The sequence below is a fragment of the Ascaphus truei genome, chromosome 7 (genome assembly GCF_040206685.1).
Source record: "Ascaphus truei isolate aAscTru1 chromosome 7, aAscTru1.hap1, whole genome shotgun sequence".
Classification (NCBI taxonomy): Eukaryota; Metazoa; Chordata; class Amphibia; order Anura; family Ascaphidae; genus Ascaphus; species Ascaphus truei.
This window is the reverse complement of record NC_134489.1, coordinates 99380687-99399589: the sequence shown is the minus strand read 5'-3', so window position 1 is coordinate 99399589 and position 18903 is coordinate 99380687. Positions and strand designations below refer to the sequence as shown.

The 18903-nt window shown below is 47.0% G+C and overlaps 1 protein-coding gene across 1 annotated transcript in view; it reads right to left on the bottom strand.

The window, feature by feature from the left end:
* Positions 1-4053: 4053 nt before the first annotated feature.
* IHH (Indian hedgehog signaling molecule) overlaps positions 4054-18903 on the bottom strand; it is a 57855-nt gene continuing 43005 nt past the window's right edge. The window contains 1 exon segment of the mRNA XM_075609633.1: positions 4054-6420. Coding sequence (XP_075465748.1) covers positions 5753-6420 — 668 coding nt within the window. The 3' untranslated portion in view covers positions 4054-5752.

Sequence of the window (18903 nt, the reverse complement as noted above, 5' to 3'; positions counted from 1 at the left end):
GGTAAGTGAAGTTTACAGAGGCTTTCGTCGCTCCCCCGGCATTTAATTTAAATGCCTTTGGGAAGCACGCGGGGGCCTCTGTAACCGCCGCGCCGACCCCCCCGCAGAGAATCTCGCGCCACGCAGGTTGCGCACCCCTGCATAGACCATGGGTGATCAACTCCAGTCCTCAAAAACCCCCACCCCACCCCCTCTCCCCCACCCCAACAGGTCAGGTTCTCAGAATATCCCATCTTCAGCACAGGAGACTCAATCAGAGCCTCTGAGCCACCTGTGCTGAAGCAGGAACTGATTGAGCAACCTGTGATGAAGCAGGGACATCCTGAAAACCTGACCTGTTGAGGGGGTGGGGGTTGAGGACTGGAGTTGACCCCACCTTGATGTACACCATAGTAACAACAGAGCAAGCAAGTTTTCCTCTTCTGAAATTGATTTCTTTGCAGCGGGGTCGGATACATTTCCACCTTTATCTTCATAGAGGTGCAGCAGTTGTCACCTGCGGTTTTTGAGACCTCGAATTGAATAGGAGGACTCCCCCCCCCTGCTGATAGTGGGGCCTACTATATTAATAAAACACACTGCATTGTACAACCTTTAAACTCACCAATGGCGGGTCTGTTTAAGAAAGTGTCCCAGCTGCAAATCTGAGACAAAACCAGCGCAAAATACAGTGCCATATTTACCAATATTTGTCATTGCTCTCCCTTTCCATTGATTAATAGCGCACTGTTTTTTGCACTGTATATAGCATTATTTTTTTGCACTGTTTATAACACTATTTTTTGCACTGTTTTTTGCACTGTTTTTTTGCACTGTTCTTGTCCCACTTTTCTTTAGCTGGGAGAGATTAATTAATAAACCCCATGTTTCTTAAAATCATCCTGCTCGGGCTACGACCTTCTTATGGATTTCTTTTCTCTTCTCAGCAAAAAAGCAAAAAGTATTAAGATCTCTCAGCTCTGAGACCCCCCCAAAATAATCACGCCGGATCCGGTTGCCCTGGAAGTGTTTGGCGTTAGAGACGCGTGAACCAGCGGTGTTTTGCTTCGCCGCGGTTTTAATCGAACAAAAACGTTTGTAAAGCTTGTGAACATTTTCATAAAACTTTGGCTCTAAGCGCTCTACAGCAAGGGTCCCCAACTCCAGTCCAGCAGGGATATCCCTGCTTCAGCGCAGGTGGCTCAATCAGTGGCTCAGTCATTCTGACTGAGCCACTGATTGAGCCACCTGCGCTGAAGCAGGGATATCCTTAAAACCTGACCTGTTGGTGGCCCATGAGGACTGGAGTTGCCCCCCTTGCTCTAGTGATATGCCCCAAATTGTTCAAAATGCACTATTTTGCTCTTTTTTAATGTTTGATGGAAATTAGAAAGTAGAAATGACCCAATTTAATGGAACATGCCATGCTTGTTGACTTTTTAGTGTTAAGCAAAGTGTTTTGCTGAACTACAAAGCGGGAAATGGGCAAAGTTCGCTAACGTGTGTGAAATGTTTGCACAGCCCGTGTGTATGCGCAGTGTAACACGTTACCCTAGGTAAGAATGTGAAATGACAGAGGCGCGGCCTGCAGACGCTCGTATTCACATAGAACACGTGTATGGGACATCGATGTGCAAAGTTCTTCCTCCCCATGCAGAAGTGGGGGGAGTTACACGGTTGCAGAGAAGGAAGTCGAACACATCTCCTTGATATACTGCGATTCGTGTTCATTCATTATAGAAATCCTACAATGACAATCCAGTCTGTTTGTAAATATGCTACCAAATAAATGTTACTAGCTGGGGGGGAAAAAGTGGTTACAATCACCAGCCTTCTCATCCCCAGGTTTCCACTTACCCTTCCTTTATAGAGTGTAAGCTCCATGGAACAGGACCCTCCTAAACTACTGTAACAATGTATGTTAATGTTTGCTATTTTATATTTTTTTCGTCCTCCAACCATACTGTACCGCGCTACGGAATATGTTGGCGCTAGAGATGGGCCCATTTATTGGGGTGGATTTGGATCCACAGCGGATCGTCCGGTTCCTTTGGTCCGCTGATTTCCACGGATTAATCTCCAAAAAGGGCGATTCGCGTTTTGCGGATTTTTTAAATTAATACCACCAATACCCCCCGCGGATTCCGCAGCCCGCGGCGGACGCTTACCAACACGCCAACAGATTGCTGAATCCGCGGATTGGATTCTGAAAATCCGTCCACGGGTTGTATCCTCTGGCTGTTTTTTGATGAATCCGCGCGGATTAAAACCCGGGAAACGGATTCGGGCGGATTCCCCAAGTTGGCGTGCTATAAATCCATAATAATAATAATAATAGTGTAATAATACTTATTCCCTGCAGAGAGCAGCAAAGTAACAGCAATACCATTTGTACATCAGGGCTAATGGGAGACAGCAGCAGTACTCGAGAATTACTGTACGCGTTGAGTACGTCTTCCGCCTTGAATATACACAGTTGTGGTAGCAGGAATTCCGAGGACGTTTTATATATGTTTCCAGCAGTGATACCTTTGTTTGGATCTACATCAAAGCTTTTATTATATATCATGCTGTGCATCAGCTTTACAAACCTTCCATTGAGGAAAAGACGGCAACCGACATCTACCCGGAATTTTCATGTCGGTCAAGGAAAAGGCAGGTCATTGAAGTCTGATGGAGCTAAATGATACAAAGTGACTTCCCAGACTTTTCCGTGATTCTAAACCTACAATATTTATGAAAAAGAATCTGTGCCAACTGCCTTTATTCATACAAGAGTGCTCAGTGCTTTCAAAACCTCAGCGGTCCCTTCTTCATGTTTACAGTGAGGGTTTGAAAGGTCTAATAAGACTTGTGAGATTTCCTAAGCTTTGTACACTCAACCATAAAAAAAAAACCATCTATTACTGGGCCATGAATATGTATCACAACGTATAAAGCTATCACCAGGACATCGACAAGAGGGGGGAGGGTGGGGGCAGTCGGGACTGTTGTCCCGGGCCTGGTGAGTAGAGTGGTACAGTTCCCCCTAACCTGTAGTGCCCGATCTGTGGGCCTGTAAGGGTCTCCCTTCTGCCGGCCCCCTCCAGTAGTCCCTCCACGAACCTCTAGTAGGCGCCTCGACCCTCTTCTGTGAGTCTGACTCACCCTCAGACTCATACCTATCCTCCTTAACAAAGGCCCATACCTACACCCCCTCCCACACATTTATTCACCTCTCTCCCCCCCCCCTCTAAGGCCCATACCTCCTTCTCTCCCCCCCCCCTCCCTCTCAGGCCCATACCTCTCTCTCCCCCCACCCTCAGACCCATACCTCCTTCTCTACTGCCCCTCCCTCTGAGGACCATATCTCCTCCTCTCCCCCCCTCCCTCTCAGGACCATACCTCTCTCTCCATCCCCACCCCCCTCTCAGGCCCATACCTCATTCTCTCCCCCCTCCCTCTCAGGCCCATAACTCTCTCTCCACCCCCACCCCCCTCCTCAGACCCATACCTCATTCTCTCCCCCCTCCCTCTCAGGCCCATAACTCTCTCTGCACCCCCCCCCCCCCCTCCTCAGACCCATGCCTCATTTTCTCCCCCCCTCCCTCTCAGGCCCATATCTCCGCCTCCCCCCTCTTAGGCCCACACCTCCTTCTTCCCCCCAGGCCTTTCGTCATCACGGTACCGGGAGATGGTGAGGCCTAGCGAGGTTCAGCATAGTTAGTTGCCTCTCGGAAGCGTGCTGAGAATTTAGGGGCGCCAGGTGGATTCTCCAAAAATACTAGACACAACAGTAAAAGGTGCTATGCGCTCGAGACACACACACCTTTCTCCGCTCCGTACTGTTTCCTCCTCTCCTTGGTCCCATCCCCAGCCTCTGCATTATGGAGTACAAGTGAGCAAACTGGATGTCTGTTACGTTGTAATTGCTGCAATAATACGCATATTCCTACAGATTGGGTTGTTTTGTTTTTGATATATTTTTTTTGGATGCTAAATACAGTGAACTTCTTTCTTTTTGGACTACTTAGTGTGACTGGGTGTCAGCCTTTTGTCAGAGAAGAACGCAGAGACAGGAGAGCACAGCAGATCTTACCATTAGTCAGACTGGCATTTTATTGGAACACGTGGGCAACAATGCGCTGTTACATTCCACCCCCACCCTCTTCCTGAGCTGTCCCGCAGTATGAGCGGCCGGCAGAGCTCTGCACCGTCCCCACCTGGACACCTGTAGACCTCTGCCGGCCTCTCTCCCACCCGACAGCTCATCAGCAACACCAAGGGATAGGCTAATCTTTCAATTATCTTAAATAATTTTTCATCTTAAAAACATTCTTTTCACCGTTAAGTACTGGCAGAAATATAATATTAATAACTTTGTTTTATATATTTATATATATATCAACAAGGAACATTTATACATCTATAGTACACACCTGCATAATAAAATAAATAGTGTGGAGATGGATTTGAGGACGCATGAGTCGCGCAATGCCATGTCCTGCTACATGTCACCGGCCCTTCTGGCAGGGAGGGAGGTTATCGGTGCCAGGCCCACACAGCCGGCATGCAGAAGCATCTTGTGCTGTGCGACACGTGCATTATTTTTGGTATTAGAATATGTTTTCCTCGCAGCCGAATGACATGATTTGTATTGATTGACATGAGCTGGGAGGTGGATGGGCAGTCAGTCACAGCCCACAAGCACAGCAGGTGAAACCCACTTTTAATAGTGTCTTTAAAAGCTCGGGTAGGTCTAAAATATATTTCTTTGTACGACTTTAAAAAAGTGATATCAAAAACCTTCCCTAAAAGGCTGTAGCAGGAAAGGGGTGAATCTTGTTGTCCCCCTCCATTCTCTTGTATAATGAATTCATAATCTGCAATTACTTATTATGAGTTGACCCGATTCTCAGTTGTTTCATGGGAATATCATGGCACTGCAGATGAATGGTTAATATCAGCTAATTCCTCCCCTTCCTGAGTCATGTGGAGTCATTAGGAACCACTTCTCCTCTGTATGAACAGTTAGCAGCACACTAATGGAAGCAGACTAATGGAACCATTGCATTAAATAAACCAGCAGTATAGATGGCCATTTGTTACTGTGGGTAAACAGTGAATGGTCAGTGCCTCCTCTGGTCAGTGCCTCCTCTGGTCAGTACCTCGGAAACCTAAACACTTGTTAGCAGAACATTCAACAGTTTTTTTTTTAAGAGGCACTATGTAGACAGCAAAGGAGTAGAATGTTCTATTAACCGGTGAATGGCAGGCTTTGGGTCACAGATGGTGACAACCCACTTCAAAGTTAGGGCTATTTTCTGCCCATAATTACCATACCATTGCTCTAAAATGGGAACCCATAATGAAAACTAGTAAAGTCATTTTAAAGAAAGAAAAAACATGATGTTGCAATGACATTGTCCCATGTGGTCCCCAAACTGCTTGTATGTGTGAAGTCCTAGGGTAGCCCCATGCGGGTATTCCGATCATTTGGTTCTTGAGGTGCTCCCGTGAGACAGTTAAGTCATCCTGGCGCTTTTGAGGTACCATGGAAGAAACCCTGACTCTCAAACTAGGGATACAGTCAACATCCGTTAAAGTGGTGCCTGGCAGAGGGTTGTCTCCTTTTGTTCATCTCCAGGATGTTAATGAAGCAGGATGACACCATATATAGCCAATGATTTGTTTTCTAGAGATATATTTTCTTCTTGTGTGTCTATATGCTATAAAAAAGGAGATCCTTGATGTAACTGTGGTATCATCTCTTTGGTCTGTTTTTATCTTGTGCTCATCCCTCCAGTTGGAGAGTTCCCAGAGGATGGAACTCATTCTCAGGTAGTATCATTCGGCCCAAGTTGTAGAGAGCTTGGCTGTACCAGTGAATGCCTACCTGCTGAGCTGGCTCACCACCCAACATTCTTCCGAGGCTGTAGAATACCCGGAGAGGCCAAAATGCCAACTGTGCCAGTCCCTGCTTCTGTACCAGGGCAAAGCAGGAAACCACCACTTCATCTACCACCAATGTCCCATGTTGGGTTAGGGGAGCATAAACCCCAATGTCTATCTGAGTGCTGACTGAGATTACTTTTGCTGGCAGCAGGCCTGGGACACCTGACACTAAAATATATTGCCCAGGTCTCACCCGGCTGGCAAACACTGCTTGGAAATCAGTAGCCGATGTTGAGAAATTGTCCGCAACAAAGATAAGGTGGGTTGGTGTTAGGGACAGTTGTCGAGGGGGGTCCAGAGTCTCAATCACCTGGAATACCCTCTCTGCTTGAGGATCCTGGTCCAAAAAGGTCAGAAAGTCACTGTATGTGGCGCGGCCATCTTTATCCATAGCCAGGACTCGCAAACCTGGGTGCAACTCTGATACGGGCATCTTCTCACCAGATTCCAGCATGGCCAGTGCCCATCCTGGGAAGCAGCCTCCAGTTTTCGCTGCTGCGGAATGCTCTGGACAAAGGGCAAAGAAAGATAGAAAAGTTATGGTGGTACTCAGTGAATAATGCATAACAGCAAGTTTTAATCAGAAGACAGATACTTGGAATTTGAATGCAACGGTATGACCAGAATACATGAATAATCATTTTCATGGTTGCATAGCTGTCAGGGATGAAACCAGTGATATTTGTGTTATCAGAACAAGAGATTAAATGAAGACAAATTCATTCTAACTTCAAACACAGAGACTCCATAGAAGTCTGTGGGACAAGATTAATCAGCAAACTCCAAACTGATGATACTTGACCGACCATCTTCATCCAGCCTTTACAGACCACACAGCATCACAGTCTGTGTATTGCTGGTAATCCCGTGTCACAGACATTATGATGGTAATGTATAGTAAATCATTGTTGTGACGTGAACCATCAGAATGCTCAGAGCTTGGGGGTTTATGCAGTGAAAGTGATTTATCAAAGTTTATCAGTTGTTAAAAACTTTGGTAATCCCAGTACAAAAAAAACTCACAATAATTTATCATGGAAAAACATCATTGTTTATTTTATTATTTTTTTAATCTGGTGTTTTATAGCATTTTGACCCAGTTATGATGTCAGGAGACTGGAAATTGAGCTTTCAATTCTTCCAGTTTCTTTTTTTAAGAGGCTGCCCCAATTAATATGTTTAAAGTTTCAAAGTCATGTCCTTCACTACAGTCCCCTCCACGTAGCAGATTTCCCGAATTCAGGGAATCAGATTCTCTCTGCCTTCCTCACTGCCAGAACTCCAGTGTCACAAACCCAGAGGAGGCAGAATGAAACCAATCCCGCTATTATACCGCCATGTACCTTATCCCCAAACCCAGTGTTTTTCACCATCCCCTAGACCAGGGGCGCTCAACTCCACCAGTCCTCAAGACCCCCTCTCCCCCCACCCCTTCCCCCCCCCCCCCCCCCAACCAGTCAGGTTTTGAGGCTATCCCAGCTTCAGCAAAGGTGGCTCAATCAGTGGCTCAGTCAAAGACTGATTGAGTCACCTGTGTTTAAGCTGGGATATCCTCAAAACCTGTCCTGTTGGGGGGTCTGGAGGACTGGAGTTGAGCACCCCTGCCCTGGATGTTGGAGGCATTGTGACCTTAGTGTGGTGGAACATTCAATGCCACAACAGTGCTCCCCTTCCCTGAGACACAGGTTCCCCATTTTGTCAAAAGAGTCTCCAGAGAGAGGGGAGGAAAGTTACCAGCTTACTGCTGCTTCACCTGAACTTGGGTGCTTAAAGCAAAGCCAAACAGAGCTGCGGTGAGAGGGAAAGGACACTGTCCACATTAAGAGGCACACAAACAAGTGGGGACAGAGCAGCACAACAACCACCTTCTGTGCAGAGGATTTTTCAGCATGTGAAGGAAGAGGTCGCAGATATAAATAAAAGGTGTAATTATAGCAGGTTCTGGTGAGCAGGGAATTCAGCTGAAAGGCTGGTGTGCAATGTGGCCATAGGATGAATGAGGCATATGCTAAACTGCCTGACATTCAGAAGGGGACTGGTACAGTCCTGTCATCGGGTGTGAGTGTCACTCACTGGAAGTCAGTCTCACTCCGTTCCCTCATTAGGGCCAATTGCCCAAGTCTGGAGCGGCCAACTCGAGTCCTCAAGGGCCACCAACAGGTCAGGTTTTAAGGATATCTCTGATTCAGCACAGGTGACTCATTCTGATTGAGCCACCGGTGCTGAAAATGGGCTATCCTGAAAACCTGACCTGTTAGTCGCCCTTGAGGACTGGAGTTGGCCACTCCTGGCCTTGGTTTAACATGTGAATCCACTTTTTCCATGTCAGGGAGACTTGGGGCTCCATTGATTACACTGTTGATTGGCCAAAATAATAGATGAACAAGCAAAAAAGAAGAAAACCCAAGAACGTCCTGTAACTGGAAGAAACGCATATAGGGATTACTACCAAGTAAAACATGCCAGAGGTAAGTATCCAATATAAAGCCTGCAGATTGACATAGGCACCTGGTGATGGGGGTTCTATAGGGGAAAATATGCAGAATCACCCCCCCCAAAAAAAAAACTAAAGAAGAACTCTTTGAAATTTGCTTCTTTAGGGTTTTTGTTGATTCTGCAAAATTACAGATATAAGAAGAAAAATATTAAAGCAATAGGATTTTTTCCTTTGATAAATCTGGTGTAGTTTTTCTTTTCCTCGCCCCAGGATTACACTAGTTTTGCTTTGATGGACAGATCCCATAGTCTTTCATAGCGTGCCACGCTTTAACCCTATCCCTGCCAAAGGGCTAACAAAGAGGCTGAAAGCAGTATTCTTGGCCACTTGCAGGTTTTTTTTTTTGTTTTTTTTTTAAAGATTACCTGAACCGGACATCATGTGACTTCTGTGACCCCAACCAGTTCCCAATCATCAAATACACGACTGTCCACAAGAATACTTGCCCAATGGACACACATTGGTCGCAAGGTCAGGGCTCGCTCCCACGGGCAATAAAAAGTTGCATCGTCATCAGGAGTTGTGACATTAGGGGATGACATTGCGATTTTCTATGCGTGACCCATTGAACCCTGCGGCCATATTTGTAGTTTTATTTGTGTGTCAAAACGGGCACAAAATTAACTACAAATATCTTGGGAATGGAGAGGTCTCTGATGGTCAAGGGACCCTGGATCAGCACTGGAAGACCCCTCGATCAGCCCCTGTTTCAACATAATTTTTTGGTGGGGATTGCTGGTTTTAATTATTTTGCCATTTTTATTGTGCTGACCAGCAGACCCCGACCTACTTAGAAGAAAGGGACCTAATGGTAGCGATTTGTTCAAAGGTGATCGAAGCATCGAAAAAATAGACAATTAAAAGTGTTTTTAAATAACACAAATTCAACCTTTACAGGTACTAAGCTTTGCAATCTGTTCCACTCATCTGATAATCAGTCTATTAAGTCTGTAGATTGTAAGCCCTTTGGACGAGTCTTCTTGCTTTTCATGTTTATGTCCATGTTTTGTGTTCGGATCTCAGTGGTTTACATATTTCCCCACCGTTTCCTTTGTCTGGCTGGTGATACTGTGCCATGCTGCATACATTGTTAGTGCTATACAAATCTAAATACTAATGTGGATCTTCAACTTCTGTGATTGAAGTATCGCCCCTCTCCACCCCCTCTATTGTTCCTCTTAGAATGTCATTATCAGCCCCTCATTGGCAAAACAACCAAAGGTGGAACAAGAAGTGACCGGTAAGTGTGATAGAAAATCAGAGAAGAATAAGTGACATTTTGTACTTTCCCGCGGGACGACATCTTTTTGAAGCAGACAACTCCACTGGTAAATTGTTTCATTGATGTTGCCATTTTGGCTACAATGTATGTATGTATATCTTTATTTAGATAGCGCCATCCAGGTACATGGCGCCTTACAGCAGTAACACACGGGATATAATATCATAAAATAGTGGGAATAAGCAATTTCCAACATAAAACAAAAGGCGAAGCGCTTACAAGCAATGGAGCAAGATTACCCAGTACTAGACCCTTATTCTGTAGGGTGTGATAAGCACAGATGACGAGCTATTGTATGAAAAGCCCCATTGACTTACCTACTGTAGCCCACCTTTTGGGGACTACTATTTTAGTTAAGGGGTTAATGGCCTTAATGGGTTAACTGTGTGGGTTTGCTCAGGTTTCCCCCCCCCCCTCCCCATCATGTGATGTAGAATGATGTAGAATGAGGATACAGAAGGGATTGCCACTCCCTTTTATGTCTTGTGATGTCACTATATGGAGTATAGAGTATAGAGGGTATATATAGCTCCACCCAATGTTCTAGAAACAGGTTCCTCAGAGTTCTGACTGGGGACTTCACAGTGAGTCCTGTAAATAGGTTTGTGTGTATAGCTAAGTGTATTAAGATGTGTCCAGTCACTGTTTGTTGTTTTCGGTTACAAACGTCCATTAAAGCAGCAGACCAAGCAGTATCCTACGTGTGTTTTTTTTTTTAATTATAAATCAGCTCTGCACTATGAGAAAATACTTATAGCATTTTTTAAACAACTCTGAATGACATTTTTTAATGTATTATAATGTGACAAGCCTTTTTTGTTTCTATATCAACCATTTACAAAGTCACAGATACTGAGTCAATAGTAGTCACTTAGTGAACCCCCTAGCCGAATCTTCGCCGATTGATCACAGGAGAACAGATCGATCAACTAATTACTTATCATTGTGTGGATTGAATTGGTGCACTTTTTTTTTTTTTTTAAAGGGCAGCTTGGGCTGCTGCTTTAAGTAAGCGCCAGCGGTAAAGTACCTTAATTGTTCTCACTGTTGAAAAGGAAGAAGCATGCTAGCATAGGAACTCCGGAGCATAATTGGACCGACCCAACCGGAAGGTTCCTAGTGCAATCCTGGTCACATAGGTATGGAAGAAGTATGCAGTACATAGTAACGGGTTACTAATCCAGGAGCACGACGTGTATTTCTGAGAGGCCCATCTTATATGGGGCATTACTGACTCTATGCAAGAGAGACTGTCTATTTGTCCTTAACTACGTCTAACACGTATAAGGATCTCCCCAGCGTAAGAGTGAGGGCCACCAAGGGAAGAAGTTCAGAATGATATTGTTTCTGCCAAGTAACCAGTATGTGAGTGTCCGTGAAGCATTATTAATGACTGTATAATAAAGAACATTTTTGTTTATAAACGTCCCTGGCGCCCATCCTTGTTATATTCCAGCACCCACACCCAGCCTGCACCCACCCTGCACCCAGCAAAGGCCTGAGAGACTGAACACTGCCAGTGTAAATACGTAGTTACACCCACACCCAGCCTGCACCCACCCAGCACCCTGCACAGGCCTGAGAGACTGAACACTGCCAGTTTATATACGTAGTTACACCCACACCCAGCCTGCACCCACCCAGCATCCTGCACAGGCCTGAGAGACTGAACACTGCCAGTGCAAATACGTAGTTACACCCACACCCAGCCTGCACCCACCCAGCACCCTGCACAGGCCTGAGAGACTGAGCACTGCCAGTGTAAATACGTAGTTACACCCACACCCAGCCTGCACCCATCCAGCACCCTGCACAGGCCTGAGAGACTGAACACTGCCAGTGCAAATACGTAGTTACACCCACACCCAGCCTGCACCCACCCAGCACCCTGCACAGGCCAGAGAGACTGAGCACTGCCAATGTATATACATAGTTACACCCACACCCAGCCTGCACCCACCCAGCACCCTGCACAGGCCTGAGAGACTGAACACTGCCAGTGCAAATACGTAGTTACACCCACACCCAGCCTGCACCCACCCAGCACCCTGCACAGGCCTGAGAGACTGAGCACTGCCAGTGTAAATACGTAGTTACACCCACACCCAGCCTGCACCCACCCAGCACCCTGCACAGGCCTGAGAGACTGAACACTGCCAGTGCAAATACGTAGTTACACCCACAACCAGCCTGCACCCACCCAGCACGCTGCACAGGTCAGAGAGACTGAGCACTGCCAATGTATATACATAGTTACACCCACACCCAGCCTGAACCCACCCAGCACCCTGCACAGGTCAGAGAGACTGAGCAATGCCAGTGTAAATACGTAGTTACACCCACACCCAGCCTGCACCCACCCAGCACCCTGCACAGGCCTGAGAGACTGAGCACTGCCAGTGCAAATACGTAGTTACACCCACACCCAGCCTGCACCCACCCAGCACCCTGCACAGGCCTGAGAGACTGAGCACTACCATGAATATAGTCAATCTGATGTGACCTCCTTTAGAGCCAGGAAAGGAGGGTTAGGCTGCGGCCAGGGTGAAGCAAAGCGTGCGCTCATGCTTAGCGCTATCAGAGTGATCATTATGAATGCGCTTGTCCAGGGAGCGGGTGCGCGCACGCGCCTGTGAGCTTGCTGCTTGCCGAGACAGTCAAATTTGATTTTGCTGCTCGCATGAGCAGTTTGCCCAATGACGGCAAACCGTGACGTCATGGCGCACCCCCCCCCCCCCCCCGACATGAGCGCGCAGCAACCAGAACACAAATTGCCGGAGCAAAATGAGCACCGAGCTCGAGCGCCAGCGCGCTCACATTCACCCTGGCCGCAGCCTTAGGCCTCGGACATGGTAAAAAATACCGCGCTGAGCTGTGCTGAAGCTCATGCTCTCCTGCTCATGCAGGAGCTTTTTTGTGTCCTGGCATGAGTGTCAGCGAGCGCGCTTGAGAGGCGGGTGGGAGGTGGTGCGGGAGGTGGGGCTAGTGCGCCACGTCACAGCGCCGACGTCACTGAGTGCCATTGGCTGTTGCCGGTCACATGACCGGCCCTCCGCTTCCCTCAGCGTGAAAACCAAAATCCGACTATCGGGTGAAAGTCAGCACGCTTCCGCACGTGTCTGCGGAAGCGTGCGCGAGCTCCTGCTAAAGCCGCTCTCATTGCGGCTGCAGGGGCTCACTGACAAGCATGAGCGCGGGTCAGAGGCTAAGTGCTGACCATGCCCGCGGCCAAACACTAGTTTTATACTTTGAGCTGCAGTTCCATAGTGAATACTCCTTGATAAAGTGCCTACAAGCACGAAACGCGTAGGAGCATTGTACCCTCCACCGTTTTTTAATATGCAGCATGAATAAATACTTTTCATTGCCACGTAGCCTGTTCTTTCCTGCTGTGCACCTACACATAATACTTTTGGACACCATAATTAATATGAGCAGTGATCAGGATGGGCTCAGTGACCTGCCAATAAGGGTCAAGTGGTCAACTTCCTTGCTGTGTTTGTCATTTTATCTTTCACAGAGTCCCTCCCGCTCACTATCTGCCTATCTATTCACATCTGCTCCCCTACCTGACAAACTCTTCACTCCCCCCCCCTTTATTCCAGGATAACGAGTGTGGACCAGATATTATTCTATCAGCACAATCAAAACCCATGTGTTGGAGCTCAGAGGACAGAACATCGCCTTTCATTCGCACAAAGTGGGGGGGAGAGGAGGAGATGGGAGATAAAGGTGGAATGGGGGTGAGGGAATGGGGGGGCGGATGGAGAGAGGGGGGGTTGAGAGGGGGTGGGGAGAGGGGAGAAAAAGGGGGAAAGGGGGGGATATTTCTCTTTAGAATATACTTTCACCAAAAACTGAAAATACTAGAAATCTCTACAATACTTCAGCATAGAAAAAAAACATTCATCCATGCACAGAGGACATAAAAAAGGCAGCAGTGAGAATGTATTTTATAAAACAGCGTATAATTGATTTTTATGTTTCTACAATTGCCTTTGTGATTCTTTACATCTAACACAAGCTTGGTACAAAAAAAACATTCCCATAGGTAATCATTTTTTTGCTAAAATGAATATTATGTGACTTCTAAGGCCCGTAAAATGTGTGTGTGTGTGTGTGTGTGTGTGTGTGTGTGTGTGTGTGTGTGTGTGTGTGTGTGTGTGTGTGTGTGTGTGTGTGTGTGTGTGTGTGTGTGTGTGTGTGTGTGTGTGTGTGTGTGCAATGTTAATAAATAATTTATTCTCAACATGTCTTTTTTTTTTATTTTAAAAATATATAATAAATTAATAATACACAATCTACATGTACATATACATATATACACACACACACACACACATATATATATATACACACATATACACACACACACACGCACTACAAACCTGTCACTCCCGGCAGCATGGACTGTAAACACAAAAAAGTGTGCGCCCGCACCTACTACAGAACAAGCCTAAGGAGCACAGAAAAATGTAGAATACTGCTGATTATTTTCCGATTCATTTTCTTTGCTGCATTATCAAAAACAGTAATGGGGCAAATGTACCTGCAACCCCTTCACTGTCAGAGGAGCCCAACAACGCAAACAAAGCTGGCAACGGTGGCACTGAAGTGGTTAAGCTGCAGTAGGGAAAAGTTGCCTAGAATTAACACCGCCGGCCCCATCTCTGGCTTTCTGTGCTCACAAATAAATTCATCCCAAGAAAAGACTTCTTCCCACATCCCGCAACCCACAAATAAAAATTAGCAACACAAACATGACAAATATTGAGTTAGGCAGCGGCCTGCCTGCGGTGCCCGGAGAGGTGCCAGGTGTAGGGGGGACAAGTCGAGCGTTGTCCTGGGCACACGTTTCACAGAGGTTTCTCAGAATATGTTCAGCAAGGTCTCGCCTGGGACAGCTGGCACTTCCTCAGCGCTGGAGCAGTATTAGTGTCAGCGAGCTCAGCACCTTATATTGGAGTTGCAACAAAGTGAAGTAATCTATAAATCACTCAACTGGTGATTGATTTCTAATTAGAGAACCCCAGTTACAAATCACTGAGGCCTGGTATGTGGTATGCGCCTCTTTGGGAGTTATGGGTTAAAGTCGCCTGGCTGCAAAACTGGGGGGAAAATACAGCACCCGAAAATAAAATCCATTAGTTTCAATGTGTGTGTGTCTGTGTGTGTGTGTGTCTCTGTGTGTGTGTGTGTGTGTGTTTCTGTGTGTGTGTGTGTGTGTGTATACATATACTCAAATAAAAGTGAATGCATCTTTAAGATCCAAGAAGCCTTACATTTCTCTGCACTCCGGCACAGCAGAGCTGTTATTTCAGGAATGGTCCCCTCCCTGTGCCCCTCTGACACACACCTCTCTGCCTCAAACCCATGTTTGCTTTTGGTTTAAATATAGGTGATCAGGTCGTTTTGAACTTTTCCGAGGTCCTAACTGTGATTATTTTTAATATCCGTCTTGTTTTGCTGGGCTGGGCTGTGTGTTCTCTGTGGTCAGGGATGTGGGTTTAAGATGCTGCGTGTAACCGCAGAGGGGAGCATGGCTGGCATGTCTCTGCCCTCCTTCTGGCCAACACTCTCCTTGCCTCTCCTCTCACCTCCTCTCCTTTGCTACCTTGTCTTTCCCTGTCCTCCACTCGTTCCTTTCTTCGAGAATCTGTCCCTGCCTAACCTCCTATTTCTCTGTATCTCTCTTTCTCTCACTGCCCTGTAGAACCCCTTAAGATTTAGTCATATCCCGCTGCTCCCATCTTTCCTCCAAGCCGTACGCATGAAGGTTCTTTAGTCTTTCCAGGTGTGTGATGTGTGATGTGTGATGTAAACCGGAGGTTCCCAATTCAGTCCTGAAGGACCACGAACAGTCCAGGTGTTAAGGATATCCTCACTTTAGCACAGGCGGCTCAATCCTTTGGACTGTTAGGTGTCCTTGAGGAGTGGAGTTCCACTGATGTAGACCATGTACTGTTTTCGTTGCCTTTCTATGCACAATCTCCAATTTATTCTTTATTTATAAAATGTGTTACCAGGAAGCGATACATTGAGAGTTACCTCTCGTTTCATGCATGTCCTGGGCACAGAGTTATGATGACAGATACAGAATGTATGTTGGTCCTTCTGGAGATCTGGTCTCCAGAACTGGACTCAGTAGTCTGGGTCAGGGGTGCTCAACTCCAGTCCTCAAGCCCACCCAACAAGTCAGGTTTTCGGGATAGCCCTGTTTCAGCACAGGTGGCTCAATCAGTCACTGCTTCAGCACAGGTGTCTCAGAGGCTCAGTCTTTGACTAAGCCACCTATGCTGAAGCTGGAATATCCTGAAAACCTGAGCTGTTGGGGGGGGGGGGGGGGGTTGGAGGTGCTTTAGGACTGGAATTGAGCTCCCCTGGCCTACAGACAAAATGTAAGGGATGGGTAACCCAAGGATGTGGCATGTGGCATGTACAATGGGGGAGACCCCCATGGGCAACCTACAGAGAGAGAAATAGACACAGTACCTAGTGCAGAGATGGGTTTGGGTGTTGTGCACCAATGTCTGTAGTGGCAGATGTGAAGCTGGAGGACGTGGGTCATAGACCCCCTGCTCTAGGTGGGGTCTTACCAGTGATGTACAGATGTAGCACAGGTCATTTCTCCCGCTAACAATTCATGGTGGGATATTCTGATATTTAGCGCTATCACTGCCATTGAATCCTATGGAAACGTTGTGATATTTTGCATTATAGCAATTGTGTTATCAGCTGGATGAGGAAAGTAAGGAGCCAGCACTTCAGAGGACGTTTGGGGTAAAAGTGAAGGTTTATTGCGAGATCAAAGTTGCGGTCCCTATTTGGACCTTTGTCAAGGTCTTTCGTCATCTCAACTGCTCTCCTTCTGGCAGTCTGAGCACCCGTGGCAGCTACTACTGGACCACGCTTAGTATTCCTTTTGTATTCATTGTGTTATCAGCTAGAGCAGCGGTGCGCAAACTGGGGGGGGCGATTTTCTGGGGGGGGGGGGGCGCGGCAGTCACACAGGTCCCGCGGTCTCCCCCCAGGCATTTAAATTAAATGCCGGGGGAACGCGCTAGGTCTCTATAATACACTTACCTTCCCTTCCAGAGATGCGTTGTCACGGTAACCCAACGTCAAATGACACCGCGGGATCACGTGATGTCGCGTTACCATGGCGACGTGATGTCAAATGATCCTGTGTGTCTTTTGACGCTGGGGTCGAGCAGGGGGGGCGCGAGGCGCCGAGGAGAGCAGGCAGGGGTGCGCACAGGGAAAAGTTTGCGCAGCCCTAAGCTAGCGCAACATCTGCTACATCTGTATAAAGTGACATCACCACTTCTCCCGTCCCACTGCTAAGGCTGCGGTCCCAGTGATCACTGTGACACATGCGCCCGGCGGGGGGGGGGGGCGCGTGCACAGCGCTACCCGCGATCTGCGGTCTTTAGGGAGAGAGGGCGATTGCGATGGGAGGGGGCGTGGTCAGGGTTTTGCGGGGGCATGGTCATGACCTCACGCGGCTGGTTCGCCCTCATTGGGTGAACCGACGGCGGGGGCGTGGCCACGCCTCCATCGCCAGTTCTGAACTCAATTCCATTGAGTTAAAAAAAACTGCGAGTACGGCGCGGCTGCACCTTCAGCGGGAAGGCGAGTACTGGGCCCAGCCCCATTGAGGGTCGGTGCTTACACGCACAGCGCACGCCGAGGTGTGCGCTGTAGCAGTGACTGGGACCGCAGCCTAATACCTGCCTCTATACAACATGCAGCATCATGCTGGCTTTCCCCGTTACTTTGTTTGATTACTTTTTGGTTCACTGAAATAATGACTCCCAGCTCCCCGTTTCTCCTCAGTGCCACTGATCCTGTATTCTGCCTGTGGACTTTGTGTGTGTGCATTATTTTGCACTTGTTGGCATTAAATTGCAGTTGCCACACTCTTAACCATTCCTCTAATCTCACTAAATCATTCATTATTTTGCATGCAACATGTTGCAGATCTTTGTGTCATCTGCAAAAAAAGACAGTACTTTCCATTCCAAACCATTTGTACTGCCCCTAATAAAGATATTAAAGAACCCTGGTCCCAGTACAGATCCCTGAGGTTTTCCACTGGTAACCATACCCTCTCCTGAATGAACTCTCTGTCGCCTGTGCTTCAACCAATGTTTTACCCATCAAGCCACTTTAGAATCCAATCCCAAGCATTGCAAATTGTTTATCAGTCTCCGGCATGGACTGGGACAGGGTCAAAGTCTTTACGGAAATCTAGATAAGCTACATCTACTGCCCCACCCTGATCTATTACCGTAGTCACCCAGTCACACAAATCAATTAGGTTTGTTTGACATGATCCCCCCCCCCCCCCCAGTTAACCCATGCTGCCTTGGATCTTGTAAATTGCTGGATTTTAGATATTCCCCAATTCTTTCGTTCGGCTATGCATCCATTAATTTCCCCACTACAGATGTCAGACTCACTGGCCTGGAGTTACCTGCCTCTTCCTTACTTCCTCTTTTGTGAAGTGGGTGTTTGCTCTTCTACAGTTATCTGGACCTACACCTGTTAACAGAGACTAGTTAAATAGTTCTGTTAATGGTGTTACCAGCTCACCCCCCCCCCCCACCCTCATCCAAATGCATCTTCACTCCTAATCTAAAGACAGAAGCTAAACATCCAGACTCATGCCACAACACTTCACTTTCACCTTTTCCTATATTTCCTTCACTCTTTTCTTCCTTCCAGTCTATCTAAATTCCTCTTTTATTTCCCCTTATCAATTTACTAACACCAACAAACAGGAACTGCTCTCCTTTCTACTTATTGTGATGTATCTACTCCTCTCTATCAGTCTCTCCATCTGTCCAATCAATGTTTTCTCTCTCTGTCTCCATCAATATTTATGTGGCTGCTAATCTGTCTTTTTTTTCTCCTCTTCCACACTTTTCGCTGCTCATCTATGGATTAAAATGAACCATGTTACACAGCCACTTTCCAGCTCTGCACCGACTGTATAGTCAATACCTGACTCAATGCACCAGGAGCTAAATATGTACTGTCGTCCCAGGTCTGCCACTGACTACCTGCGTGACTCAAATCAGCAATATAAGATCACGGGTGTGTGGGACAGGATATGGCCTGCCAGGACCAGCTCACTCTGGTGCACACACAGGAGATCTGTGTATAATCATTAACTAATAATTGCTGAAATATTTGGATATGCAGATAT